Source organism: Schistocerca piceifrons, chromosome 2 (genome assembly GCF_021461385.2).
Source record: "Schistocerca piceifrons isolate TAMUIC-IGC-003096 chromosome 2, iqSchPice1.1, whole genome shotgun sequence".
Classification (NCBI taxonomy): Eukaryota; Metazoa; Arthropoda; class Insecta; order Orthoptera; family Acrididae; genus Schistocerca; species Schistocerca piceifrons.
The window spans coordinates 442,166,224-442,179,135 of NC_060139.1; the positions used below are offsets into that span (position 1 = coordinate 442,166,224).

General features: G+C 45.5%; 1 protein-coding gene across 1 annotated transcript in view; it reads left to right on the plus strand.

Annotated features, from left to right (window-relative positions):
• Positions 1-1,888: 1,888 nt before the first annotated feature.
• LOC124775458 (probable multidrug resistance-associated protein lethal(2)03659) overlaps positions 1,889-12,912 on the plus strand; it is a 263,350-nt gene continuing 252,326 nt past the window's right edge. The window contains exon 1 of the mRNA XM_047250291.1: positions 1,889-2,118. Coding sequence (XP_047106247.1) covers positions 1,889-2,118 — 230 coding nt within the window. The remainder of the gene's footprint in view (positions 2,119-12,912) is intronic.

Below are 12,912 nucleotides of genomic sequence, written 5' to 3' on the forward strand. Positions count from 1 at the left end.
CAGAGGATATGGAAATTAAGTGGACTGATATGACAAATGAGGTCCTCCGCAGAATGAGCGAGCAAGGGAATATTGACCCCGACTAGGAGAAGGGACAGGATGACAGGACGCGTGTTAAAACATCTGGGTATAATTTCCGGGGCAGTAAAGAAAGCCGTAGAGAACAGAAACTGTATGGGATTTGTATGGGGTCCGTAGGCCCTTACTATAACTTTGCGCTCGGCACAGGTCGATAGGGCGAACAATCGATGGTGACGTGTTGCGAGAGCGAGTGTCGAGATGCGCCAGAGTGGTTGGCGGGAACGGTGTGTGTGTGTGTGTGTGTGTGTGTGTGTGGAGGCCGTTAATGGAATACAGGGTTTTCAACAGAGAAGGGTGTCACCATCGCCGTGGTTAGACCCCTAAATAATAAATAAATACCGGGAAAGTGATGAAGTATCTTTATAAAAGTGATCAGTGACGTTACTAGTGCCGATATTTAGTTTCGCTTCTACCGCGCCGGCCTAACCTTGGACTGCAGTGTTCGATGCAGTGATGGATTAGCATTTGACGATAATGAAAAATGAAGAAAGCCTGTGCTGAGATTTGCCGTCATTAGATATGTATGAAGAAGGCAGTGGCTGTCTCCTTTTTGTTTTGAGAAGAATATAAGTTCGTAATTAGTAAAACTGTGTTGGTGTTCTCTATTACCATGCATTCAGTATTATGGTATAGAACACGACGATCTGGAAAGTAACAACTTCCGTAGCAGTCAATTTCCATTACCAGCCCCATTAGGTTCATGGTCATGTTAATAATAAATATTGGGCTGCTATTCGACCAGATCAGATAGGGATAAAAACGGAGGTGTTACAGATTGGAATATGCTCAACGAATAATTGAGGAAGATGGGTGTACTTGTTTCTCTGAGACGAAGAAACTGGCACTTGTATAGCGTATGATACAGGCAACATAGGACGTAGACGTCTGCGTCGAGGCGACATAACGAATTACTCTGGGCCATTTCTCACAGCGGTCGCTCTGGTCTAAGTATCGTTACCAATCTGAGAGCAGTTACTCGTCGACTGTTTCAACGTGGTATGCCTCATCGTCAGATCGCCTTGCCAGCAGCCTTAACGAAGAGTGTTTCCCAATGCAGACGCGACAACTGCAAGAACTCGTATATTAGAGGCCATCGGGATTTTCGTGAGTGGCGAATCACGACGAATTCCGTTACCAGAAGACTGCAAAATCCGTTCCTCCTCGACATCCTGGCGGTTGTCAATGAGAAGAAGAATCGAGACTGCGGTGGGCTGGGAAGATTTCCACGTTCAGGGTCGACGATGATAATGCCTGGCGATTGACAAAGCGGCCCCAGTACTGGAGGCAACGCACTCCGATGGACATCCGATGTTACTTACGAGATTAAGTGACTATACTTTCATTCCGATATCTACTGTATCGATACCAAGTATACGTTAATTCCAATTACGTAAAAGCTGATTGAGTTTCTGTATGGGAAATACCTAACCGTCTCGGAGAATGTAACGCATTCCACTACTGGTTTATGCAGAATTAAAGGCTTGTCGTGGCCCTGTAAGTATGTAGGAGGAATAAGAGAAGGAAGGAATGAAAACACTTCAAGAGAAGATAGTCCAAACCTTAAAAAGAAGAAAGGAAAAAGTAGAGGAAAGATGAAGAAAAATCGAAAGTACTATAACCAAGACTGCAGAAGGAGAAATAGGATACTTCCAAAGCAGCAACAAATAAACCCCGGGTAACAAGAGACGAGGATAGCCAAACACTCTACAAAAGACTAAATATCAGTTGAGCAGCGGAACAAGAAAGGAGGAAACTGTCGTTAAAGGAAAATGCGACGATGTGGGAAACCTGGAGAGAAAATGCCAATATGAGCAACGTTATAAGAAAGTTTGGAGAGCTACTTCGGGTAAAGGGACAAGATCGGAAGGGAAGAGACACTGAAGATAAAAATGGTGGGATACTGTACAAGGAGGAAGAAGAAAGAAAGAAAGAGATGCGGAAGGCATGTGGAGGAAAGGAGAAAATACATCTAACCACTTTAATGGATGATGAGATACAAGAAAATCGAGCACCAAGAAATACACAGAATACAGAATGGTAAGTATAACCTCTCATGCGTATGAATAGTAGATTGATACATATGACGGCAGAGAACGTAATGAACGAAAATTCGGTTTCTGAAAAGAGAAAAGTTCAAGAGATGGTATTGTACTAATCAAAATGATTTGTGAAAGATACATAGAAATAGGGAAAGGAATGAGTTTGAACTTCACGTATGTAGAAAAGACCTTTGTCTGGGTAAAATGGAGTTGAAGAGACTGATTAAGGAGTTATACACAAGGCAGAAAGCAACCATGAAGTTTAGTCTGAAATCAGGAGTACGGTTGTTGTCTTTCACCAACTCTGTTTAATATCATCTGCATCAGATTTGGTGATGAGTTGCTACTGCTTGGAGATAAAACAATATCTCTTTAAGGAACACTACCCTGACTTGGAGGATTGCGAGAATACGGAATGAAAACCAACACATTATGACAATACTTAACCAAGAACTGGACGACTGAAGAAGAACTGAAATCAAGGCAATGGCAAAGCAAGCTTAGTAGAAAAAGAAGAGTTTGTCAAATACTTAGTGAGGAGTGTTTTTATGTGCGGTTGTGGATACAAGAACTGAATAAGAAATAACGTGAAGCATTCGAGATGTGTGTCTGGAGAGGAATCGAGAGAGTAAAATGATTGATAAGATTGGGGGCGGGGAGGATGAGGAGGAGGAGATTAGTGTTTAACGTCTCGTCGACAACGAGGTCATTAGAGAGCTCGGATTAGGGAAGGAAATCAGTCGTACCCTTTCGAAGGAACCATCCCGGCATTCTCTTGAAGAGATTTAGCGAAAACTTGAATCAGGATGGCCGGACGGGGGTTCGAACCGTCGTTCTCCCGAATGAGAGTCCAGTGTGCTAACTACTGCGCCACCACGCTCGATGTATTGATAAAGTGAAGAACAGTGAAGCAAAGGAAAATGGTAAAAGGAAGAAAGAACTCTCCCTTACTTAACCAAGTTAAGGAGAGGAAAAGAAATTCTAACAACGGCTGTCGAAAGAAAGGGGAAGAACAAAAATGCTGGATGAAATGAAAAGAGGAAAATGCTAGAAAACGAGAGAGATGGACTGGAATGGGCTCAGATGGACATAGAAAATGTGTCAGGAACACGCGACGACGACGATGATGATGTGCACTGCTGGCCTTAAAACTGCAACACCATTAAGACAGAATGCAACAAATTTAAAATTTTCATAATGCCTTCAACATGCTTGGATATACAAACAGAGTTCCAGCACAGCTGCACAAAGTAGGTAAAGCCGAAGATACTCAGATGCCTTGCGCAAGAAGGAGAAACACTTTCTGCACATAACAAGAACACGACAATGCGAGTCGGCGGTTAATCGTTCCGAAATATTGCCATTCTGATTGATTAGGATCCCACGACTGTAACGTTAGTAGGGAATCAATGAGTTCAAGGGGACCAAAATCAACGCCGACATCGCTCGAGATGACGGCCATGTTGTGCCACTGGTGCACAACAGTCACCTGTGTGGCTCGTATAGCCTGTAATCTAATAAGCAGCTGCAGATCTTATTACTGTTAAAGCCTAGGGATGTGCCAGTTGTGTTCTCAACGACGTTTCCTTTCAACAAGATAAAACGACACCGCATGTTAGGTCGTCCTGACATACCTCATACAGAGGCTGTTTCAACTATTACTGCCCTCTGCAAGTTTTCTTGATTTACAGCACGCCGAAGACACCTTATCATGGGTTGCACGCATTATTTAGAAGCCACTGCCACTGGTGATCTCTGTAACAGAGCTGAAACAGCAACGAATCACGTACCCGTATCTGCCATTAAAACTCAGTTCGACTGCACGATAGCCGATTAGAGCCACTATTGCTACCATCCGTATGTAGCGCTATGTAGCACCTTGTAAACCACGAAATCAGCTGCAAATATAATCGTACTTTTTTTGCTACTATTCCGCGCGTGCAATAAGTACAGTTTCAAGGATTTTTTGCTGCTAATGACGATGGCGGAGGTAGCCGACGAAAGTTCGAGTGTTTGATTCGAGACGACGCGGCTTGTTAACCGAGAAGAGTTTATTCAAGTAAAATTTCATTATTTCCTATCGTTCCCGATGCTGCAGTTTCTGTTCGCCAGAAGTGTAAATATAGGCAGTTGGGACGATGGATCAACAGTACAGTGTAATACTGTGCAATTTCTGTTGTTCTTGGATTATGTCTTAATGCGTAAATTTTAAAATTAAGGTATTTTGGCACGGTCGCAACTATGTGTATTGTTAATCAACAGTAGTTTGGAGTCTGAATGTTTAACTGAGACGCCAGAATTCGCACCAACGTCCAACCTCTAACCAAACCTGTTGTTGTGTATGACATCTGACACAAAGGCAATGAGACGAATGCTTCAAAATTGTACACTACTGGCCATTAAAATTGCTACACCACGAATATGTGCTACAGACGCGAAATTTAACGGACAGGAAGAAGATGCAGTGATATGCAAATGATTAGCTTTCCAGAGCATTCACACAAGGTTGGCGTCGGTGGCGACACCTACAACGTGCTGACATGAGGAAAGTTTCCAACCGATTTCTCATACACAAACAGCAGTTGACCGGCCTTGCCTGGTGAAACGTTGTTGTGATGCCTCGTGTAAGAGAAATGCGTACCATCACGTTTCCGACTTTGATTAAGGTCGGATTGTAGCCTATCGCGACTGCGGTTTCTCGTATCGCGACATTGCTGATCGTGTTGGTCAAGATCCAACCACTGTTAACAGAATATGGAATCAGTGGGTTCAGAAGGATAATACGGAACGCCGTGCTGGATCCCAACGGCCTCGTATCACTAGCAGTGGGACGACAGGCATCTTATCCGCATGGCTGTAACGGATCGTGCAGCCACGTCTCGATCCCTGAGTCAACAGATGGGGACGTTTGCAAAACGACAACCATCTGCACGAACAGTTCGACGACGTTTGCAGTAGCATGGACTATCAGCTCGGAGGTCATGGCTGCGGTTACCCTTGACGCTGCATCACAGACAGGAGCGCCTGCGATGGTGTACTCAACGACGAACCTGGGTGCACGAATGGCAAAACGTCATTTTTTCGGATGAATCCAGGTTCTGTTTACAGCATCATGATGATTGCATCCGTGTTTGGCGACATCACGTTGAATGCACATTGGAAGCATGTATTTGTCATTGCCATACTGGCGTATCACCCGGCGTGATGGTATGGGGTGCCATTGGTTACACGTCTCGGTCACCTCTTGTTCGCATTGACGGCATTTTGAACAGTGGACATTTCATTTCATATGTGTTGCGACCCGTGGCTCTACCCTTTATTCGATCCCTGTGAAACCCTACATTTCAGCAGGATAATGCACAACCACATGTTGCAGGTCCTGTACGGGCCTTTCTGGACACAGAAAATGTTCGACTGCTGCCCTGGTCAGCACATTCTTCAGATCTCTCACTAACTGAAAACGTCTGGTCAATGGTGGCCGAGCAACTAGCTCGTCATAATACGCCAGTCACTACTCTTGACGAACGGTGGTATCGTGTTGAAGCTGCATGAGGAGCTGTACCTGTACACGCCATCCAAGCTGTGTTTGACTCAATGCCCATGCGTATAAAGGCCGTTATTACGGCCAGAGGTTGTTGTTCTGGGTACTGATTTCTCAGGATCTATGCACCCAAATTGCGTGAAAATGTAATCACATGTCAGTTCTAGTATAATGTATTCGTCCAATGAATACCCGTTTATCATCTGCATTTCTTCTTGGTGTTGCAATGTTAATGGCTAGTAGTGTATATATGTCAAATATATTCGGTTACAGTTGGCCATCTTCAAATCGAGCCCATTAAGGGCACTCACATCTGCATCCGTTTCTTGTGCTGCTAAATACGGTTCCGTGTCATGTTTTGCGTGACTACTGTTACGGGACCCTTTTCGGAACAAACGCGCTACATAAGCAAATTCACCACATTCAAACTACAGACCCACTCTCGACCTGTGTAACTAACTTATCTTCAGTATATGAGTGATTGTTACTAGCAGTAATATAAAATTGGGTTTTCGTGTTATTGGCGAGTAGGAAAATGTTATGGGAGAAAATTAGAAGACACGTCCAGTGGCCCGGACTGTCAGACGCCCCGCTGTGCCTCTTCAGGAAAGGGCCGAAGGGCCATTTCTGGAGCCTTTCAGTGTCGCCGGGAGGATTTCGTAACAGAAAGAACGTCCTGAACCGACAACCCGCGAAATTTTCTTTTTGTGAGGTGGAGTGAGTCTGCCGAATGTAGAAACGGCTTTTGGGACGTTGCCGGTCTGATGAAAAGGAATCTTGAGTCTCTTGAAACCTTGGGACGCATGTCTGTCGTAAACTGCTAGTCCACTGCGTCTCGGCTGTTCAATTCTGATGACACGTTGCGTAAGGGCATACCTCAACGTCGAAAAACAGCAGCGGACTATTGCGCGCGTCAAAATGTTGCTTAGTGATGCGAGTACTTTCGATTGTCTTGTTACAACGTAGTGACCTTTTATATATATTTCATTCATAGAAGAACATGTTTGAGTCATTGAAAAGTCTAAGATGACGCTTAAAGAGACAGCTATTATCTCGGCAAATAGTTTTAGAAAATTCCACGAAACGGTAGAACCTTACTTAGCTGCAACCTCCAGACACCTCTTCCTTGTTGTTGTTGTTGTTGTGGGATGGTGGTGGTGGTCTTCAATCCAGAGACTGGTTTGATGCAGCTCTCCAAGCTACAGTGAAGCTGCCTGTCCTCGGGAAAAATTACGGCTGTAGTTTCCCCTTGCTTTCAGCTGTTCGCAGTACCAGCACAGCAAGGCCGTTTTGGTTAGTGTTACAAGGCCAGATCAGTCAGTCATCCAGACTATTGCCCCTGCAACTACTGAAAAGGTTGCTGCCCCTCTTCAGGAACCACACGTTTGTCTGGCCTTTCAGCAGATACCCCTCCGTTGTGGTTGCACCTACTGTACGGCTATCTGCATCGCTGAGGCACGCAAGCCTCCCCACCAACGGCAAGGTCCGTGGTTCATGGGGCGATCTCTTCCTTACCAATCGTAAACGAAGTATTTGGGTCCTCATCTCTCTCGCGCCTTAACCTTAAGAAATTATCCAAAAACTCTACACGAGGCGACTTACGGCGTCAGTCCATCAACACCTTTCCTTCGGTTTCCAAATATCACGAAAGCTTTTCTTGTCTACCATTACGTAAAAAAAAAAAAATTATGAGTATGGTACATCTGCAGCATTAACGTCATAATCATCATTTTCTTCTTCTTCTTCTTCTTCTTCTTCTTCCTATCTGTTACGTCAGCTTCGTCGAAATTATTGACGTTTCTTCCTTCCTCGGTCTTCTTGAGGATCTTCTGCCCTCTGGGTAATGATTCGTCATTAATATTGGAACTCTGTCATCTTGGATTCTTATGACATGCTCCTTTCTGTTGATCCTGTATTGTTTAATCTGTTAGTTTAAGCTTTCCACTTCCAGTTCCTCTCTCGATGACTGACGGTCACGTTGCCTTCGCGTATGTTCATGACGGACATACTGAACAGCGCTCCTTGCCAGATGGCTGCAGTGTTTTCACTGCAGAGCTGGCGGTCATTTCTTGTGCTCTTGAGCGCATCCGCTCATGCCCTGGCAAGTCGTTTCTTCTCTGTACTAACTCCTGGAGCAGCCTACAAGCTATCGACCAGTGCTATCCCCTCCATTCTTCGGTAGCGACCATCCAAGAGTCCATCTATGCCTGGAATGGTGTAGTCGTTCCGTGGTGTTTGTGTTGACTCCAGCCCACGGCGGAATCCCAGAAAATGAACTTGCCGACAGGTTGGCCAAACAGTCTACATGGAAACCGCTTCTGGAGAGCGGCATCCCCGTAACTTGACCTGCGATCATTATTAAGCCGCAATGTTTTTCAGCTTTAGGAGACGGAATGGCATAATCTCAGTACGCACAACAAACTGCGTACCTTTAAGGAGACTACAAATGTGTGGAAGACCTCAAAGCGGGCCTCTCGCAGGGGCTCTGTGGTTCTCTGCCGGCTCCGCATTGGCCATCCGTGGCTGACACATGGCTACTTCCTCCTTCGCCAGGACCCACCTCGGTGTCACTGTGGCTCACATATGACCGTCGTCCACATCTTGCTGGACTGCCAACTTTTAGCCCCTCTGCGTCAGACTTTAACCTTCCCAGCACCCTACCTTCGGTGTAGGGCGACAGTGTCTCAACAGCAGATTTACTTTTACGTTTTATTCGTGAGGTTTTCTTTTTCATACCATCTAAGGATGGGCATTTACCCTTGTCTCCGAGGCCCCTACCCCCCTCCATTTTAGCTCTGTCGCACTTTCTTTGCATTTGTTTGTCTTGATGGTCGTCTTTTCCCTACATGTGTTCATCTCGCCTTGTCTTTTTGGGGTGGACATTTTAATGTGTTGGAGAGTGGCTGGCTCATCATCTTTTATTATTGGGATCAGCCAGCCCAGACCATCTCCTCTACGGTTTTAATACCTTCTCCTACTTCTCCTTGTGGTGTATGTTTTCCCATTTTTTGTTCGTTCCATTCGTTTTCTTCTTAGGTGTGGTTCCCCATTCCTTTTCCCCTTTTACTTTCTCAAACGTACTTTCGGTGTTTTTGTACCTTGAGCCTTGCTTGTATCAGGAAAAGGGGACTGATGACCCTGTAGTTTGGTCCCTTTATATCCCAAATCAACCAACAAACCAGTTGCTCTCGGGTGTCAACATACCCCTTCCTGTTCGATAACGTGCACCCAGCTACTCTTTTAGGAATCGAATCTCCGATGCTTGTATTCTTTATTGATATCTTTTTGTTGTTTTCGACGACTGACTTCCAAATTTCTTGGTTGGTACTGACTCCGTTTCTTACAACTTCAACACTGTTTCTTTTCTTACTTTAGTTTTTGGAGTTCTGTAGTGTGATCCGCTACTGTAAGTAATTTTTTTTTCATTTGTATGTCCATTTGTCATGAATGAGATGATATTTCCTGAGCAGTTGAACGAGCTTACTCCTTCTGTTTCCTGATAATTTATTATTATTTTGCTAGAAATTGGCTCCTGGCTGCTAACAGGTATAACTTTATTCTGAAGATATCAATAAATACTATACTACCAAAAAAAAAAGACCAATACCCTAAAGGACTGTGAACAGAGTCACCAGAGTATACAATTCGCTGAGGTAACAGAAGTTACGGTATACCTCCTGCAGAAATATTCTGCCTCTATAGCCGTCCATAATTGCGAAAGTGTCGCCGGTGTGGAGTATTTTGTGCACCAACTGATCTCTCGATTATGTCCCATAAATGTTCGATCGGATTCACGTCGGGCGATCTGGGTGGATAAAAACCATTCGACGGACACTCCAGAATGTTCTTCAAACTAATCGCGAAAAATTGTGGCCCGGCGGCATGGCGCATTATCATTCATAAAAAATGCTATCGTTGTTTGGGAACATGGAAGTCCACGAATGGCTGCAAATGGTCTCCAAGTGGCCGAACGTCCAGAGGATCAAGTCCATTCCACTTAATCATAGCCGACACTATCCATAAGATTCATACGATCCACCACCAGCTTGCACAGGTCCTTGTTGACAACTTGACTCCACGCCTTCGTGGGGTTTGCGCCGCACTCTACTATACCATCAGCTCTTACCAACTGAAATCGGGACTCATCTGACCAGGCCACGGTTTTCCAGTCGTCTAGGGTCCAACTGATAAGGTCACGAGCCTAGAAGAAGAGCTGCAGGCGGTGTCGTGCTGTTAGAAAAGGTACTGGCGTAAGTCGTTTGCTGCCACATCCCATTAACGCCACATTTTGCCGCAGTGTGATAACGGATACGTTCTTAGTATGTCCCACATTGATTTCTGCGGTTATTTCACACTGTGTTTCTCGTCTGTTAGCACTGACAACTCTACGCAAATGCCACTACTCTCGGTCGTTAAGGCCGTCGGCCGCTGCGTTGCCTTGAAATATGGTATTCTCGGCACACTCTTGACACTGTGGATCGCGAAATATTGAATTCCTAATGATTTCCGAAATGGAATGTCCCATGCTTGTAGCTGCAACTACCATTCCGCGTTCAGAGTCCGTTAATTTCTGTTGTACGAGCATAGTCACACCGGAAACTTTTCCATATAAATCACCTCAGTACAAATGACAGCCCAGCCAGTGCAGCGCTATTTTATACTTTGTGTACGCGAAACGACCGCCTTCTGTATACGTGCATATCGCTGTCAAAAGGCTTTTGTTACCTCAGTAGAGGTGCATAGCGAGGCACTGAAGCGCCAGCGATTCACCGTCATCGGCGATCAGAGGGCGCCCAGGAGGCCGGCCTATGCATCCCCTTTTTTGACTGTGCAGGCAGTAACTGTGCTAAGTCTGGAGTGAACAGCGTTTGGAACATTCGTTCTAGGGTACAACCGTTCTCCACCGACGAGTACGTGCTCCTGTTGAACAGCTTCCGCCGTTTGGCTTGCAGGAAGCTGCACATGTGGGCACAATGTATCGGTGGTGTGGGGCTGCTTTCAGCAGTGGTCTGTGGAACAGCTCCTACCTTAAAAGAGCATGTTCTGAATGTTTGCGTAATAGGAATGCTCGTCAAGGTTGACGCCTTGTAGGAGCAACTGTGTTGCGCAGAACATCGTTCAGGGACGAAATCGAGGTACATGTTGCACCTGCTGTGTCATCAGGAACCATCTGGAACTGCCTGCTTGCAGCAGGACGCCGTCAAGCACGACTACTCCGGTGTAGTGAAAGAGTCGAGTGGAGAGTGGAATTGGACTATGTTGACTTCACTGTGAAAGCAAGTTCTGTCTGTAGGCGAGAGCTGGACGTACATGCGTATGGCATAGATCTGGTGAGCTGCCTGTTTCTCAGTGCAGAGTAATTACTTTCGGTTAAGTCATAAGTATAACCATTTCCTTATTAATTGCTTCAGCATGCCATCAACACGCACGCACGCACAAACACAGATGACGATACCATCGTGTACACGAGGTATGCACCGATGGGCTTGTTATTTGTCCTCAGGTGATTCGTGTGAAACGTTTTTCGACGTGATCATGGCCGTATAACTGAAATTAACAGACTTTGAACGCGGAATGATAGTTGGAGCTAGGCGCATGAGACATTCCATTTCGGAAATTGTTGGGGAAATCAATATTCCGAGATTCACAGAGTCAAGAATGTGCCTATAATACCAAATTTCAGACATTACCTCTCACCACTGACAACCCAGTGGCCGGCGGCCTTCACTTAACGATTGATAGCAGTGGCGTTTGCTAGATGGTTGGTTGGTTGTTTTTGGGGAAGAAGACCAGACAGCGAGGTCATCGGTCTCATCAGATTAGGGAAGGACGGGGAAGGAAGTCGGCCGTGCCCTTTGAAAGGAACCATCCCGGCATTTGCCTGGAGCGATTTAGGGAAATCACGGAAAACCTAAATCAGGATGGCCGGACGCGGGATTGAACCGTCGTCCTCCCGAATGCGAGTCCAGTGTGCTAACCACTGCGCCACATCGCTCGGTACGTTTGCTAGAGTTGTCAGTGTTAACAGACAAGCAAAACTGCCTGAAATAACCTCAGAAATCAATGTGAAAATTACGACGAATGTGTACGTTAGGACAGTGTGGCGAAAATTGGAAATTAGTGGATTATGGCAGCAGACGACCGACCTGAGTGCCTTTGCTAACAGCACGACATCCCCTGCAACGCTCCTCCTGGACTCGTGACCAAATCGGTTGGGCCTTAGACGACTGGAACATCGTGGCCTGGTCAGATGAGTCCCGATCTCAGTTGGTCATAGGTGATTGTAGGACTCGAATCTGACGCATACTTCACGAAGCCATCAACCCAAGTTATCAACAAGGCACTGTGCAAGCTGGTGATGCCTCAACAATGGTGTGGGCTTTATTTACGTGGAATGGACTGGATCCTCTGGGCCAAGTGAAGCGATCATTGACTTGAAATGGTTATGTTCGACTACTTGAACATTTTCAGCCACTCATGGACTTCATGTTCCCAAACAACGATGGAATTTTTATGGATGACAATGCACAATATCACCCGGACACAAATGTTCACGATTGGTTTGAGGAACATTATGGGCAGTTCGAGGGTATGATTTGGCCACCTACATCGCTCGACAAGGATCCCACTACACATCTATAGAACATAACGAGAAATCAGTTCGTGCACAAATTATTACACCGGCAACACTTTCGCAATTATGGACGGCTGTAGAGATAGCATGGCTCCATACTTCCACTGAGGATTTTCAACGATTTGTTGAGTCCATGCTTCTCCGGGTTGCTGCACTACGCTCGGCAAAAGGAGGTCCTATAAGATATTAGGAGGTACCCACGGTCTTTTCTCACCTCAGCTTACAAATGTTAAAAAGTATCGGAGACAAACGGTATCCTTGTTTTACTCCCAAATTTACCCTAGACTTCGATTTGTCCATTTCCTGATCGTTTTCTGATTCTTGGTAGATGATTTCTATTGTCTTTGTTATGTGTTTAGGTATTTTTCTTTCCTTCATTATCTCACATCGCTTTTCTTTATTTCTTTTATCACAATCTTTCGCATAGTCTGTGAATAGTGTAAGATGTATGCGCTGCCTGCAACAGGCAAGACTTAGAAGAGTCTCTGAGCAGAGAGCAGTATGTAGTTAGTTGTTGCTTGTCGCTAGTCGGCAGTAGTCTGCGTGAGTCGGCAGTAGTCAGCGGTAGTCCGCGCGTGTCTGCGCGTGTTGGCAGTCTGCCCTGGTCGGGACTCTGG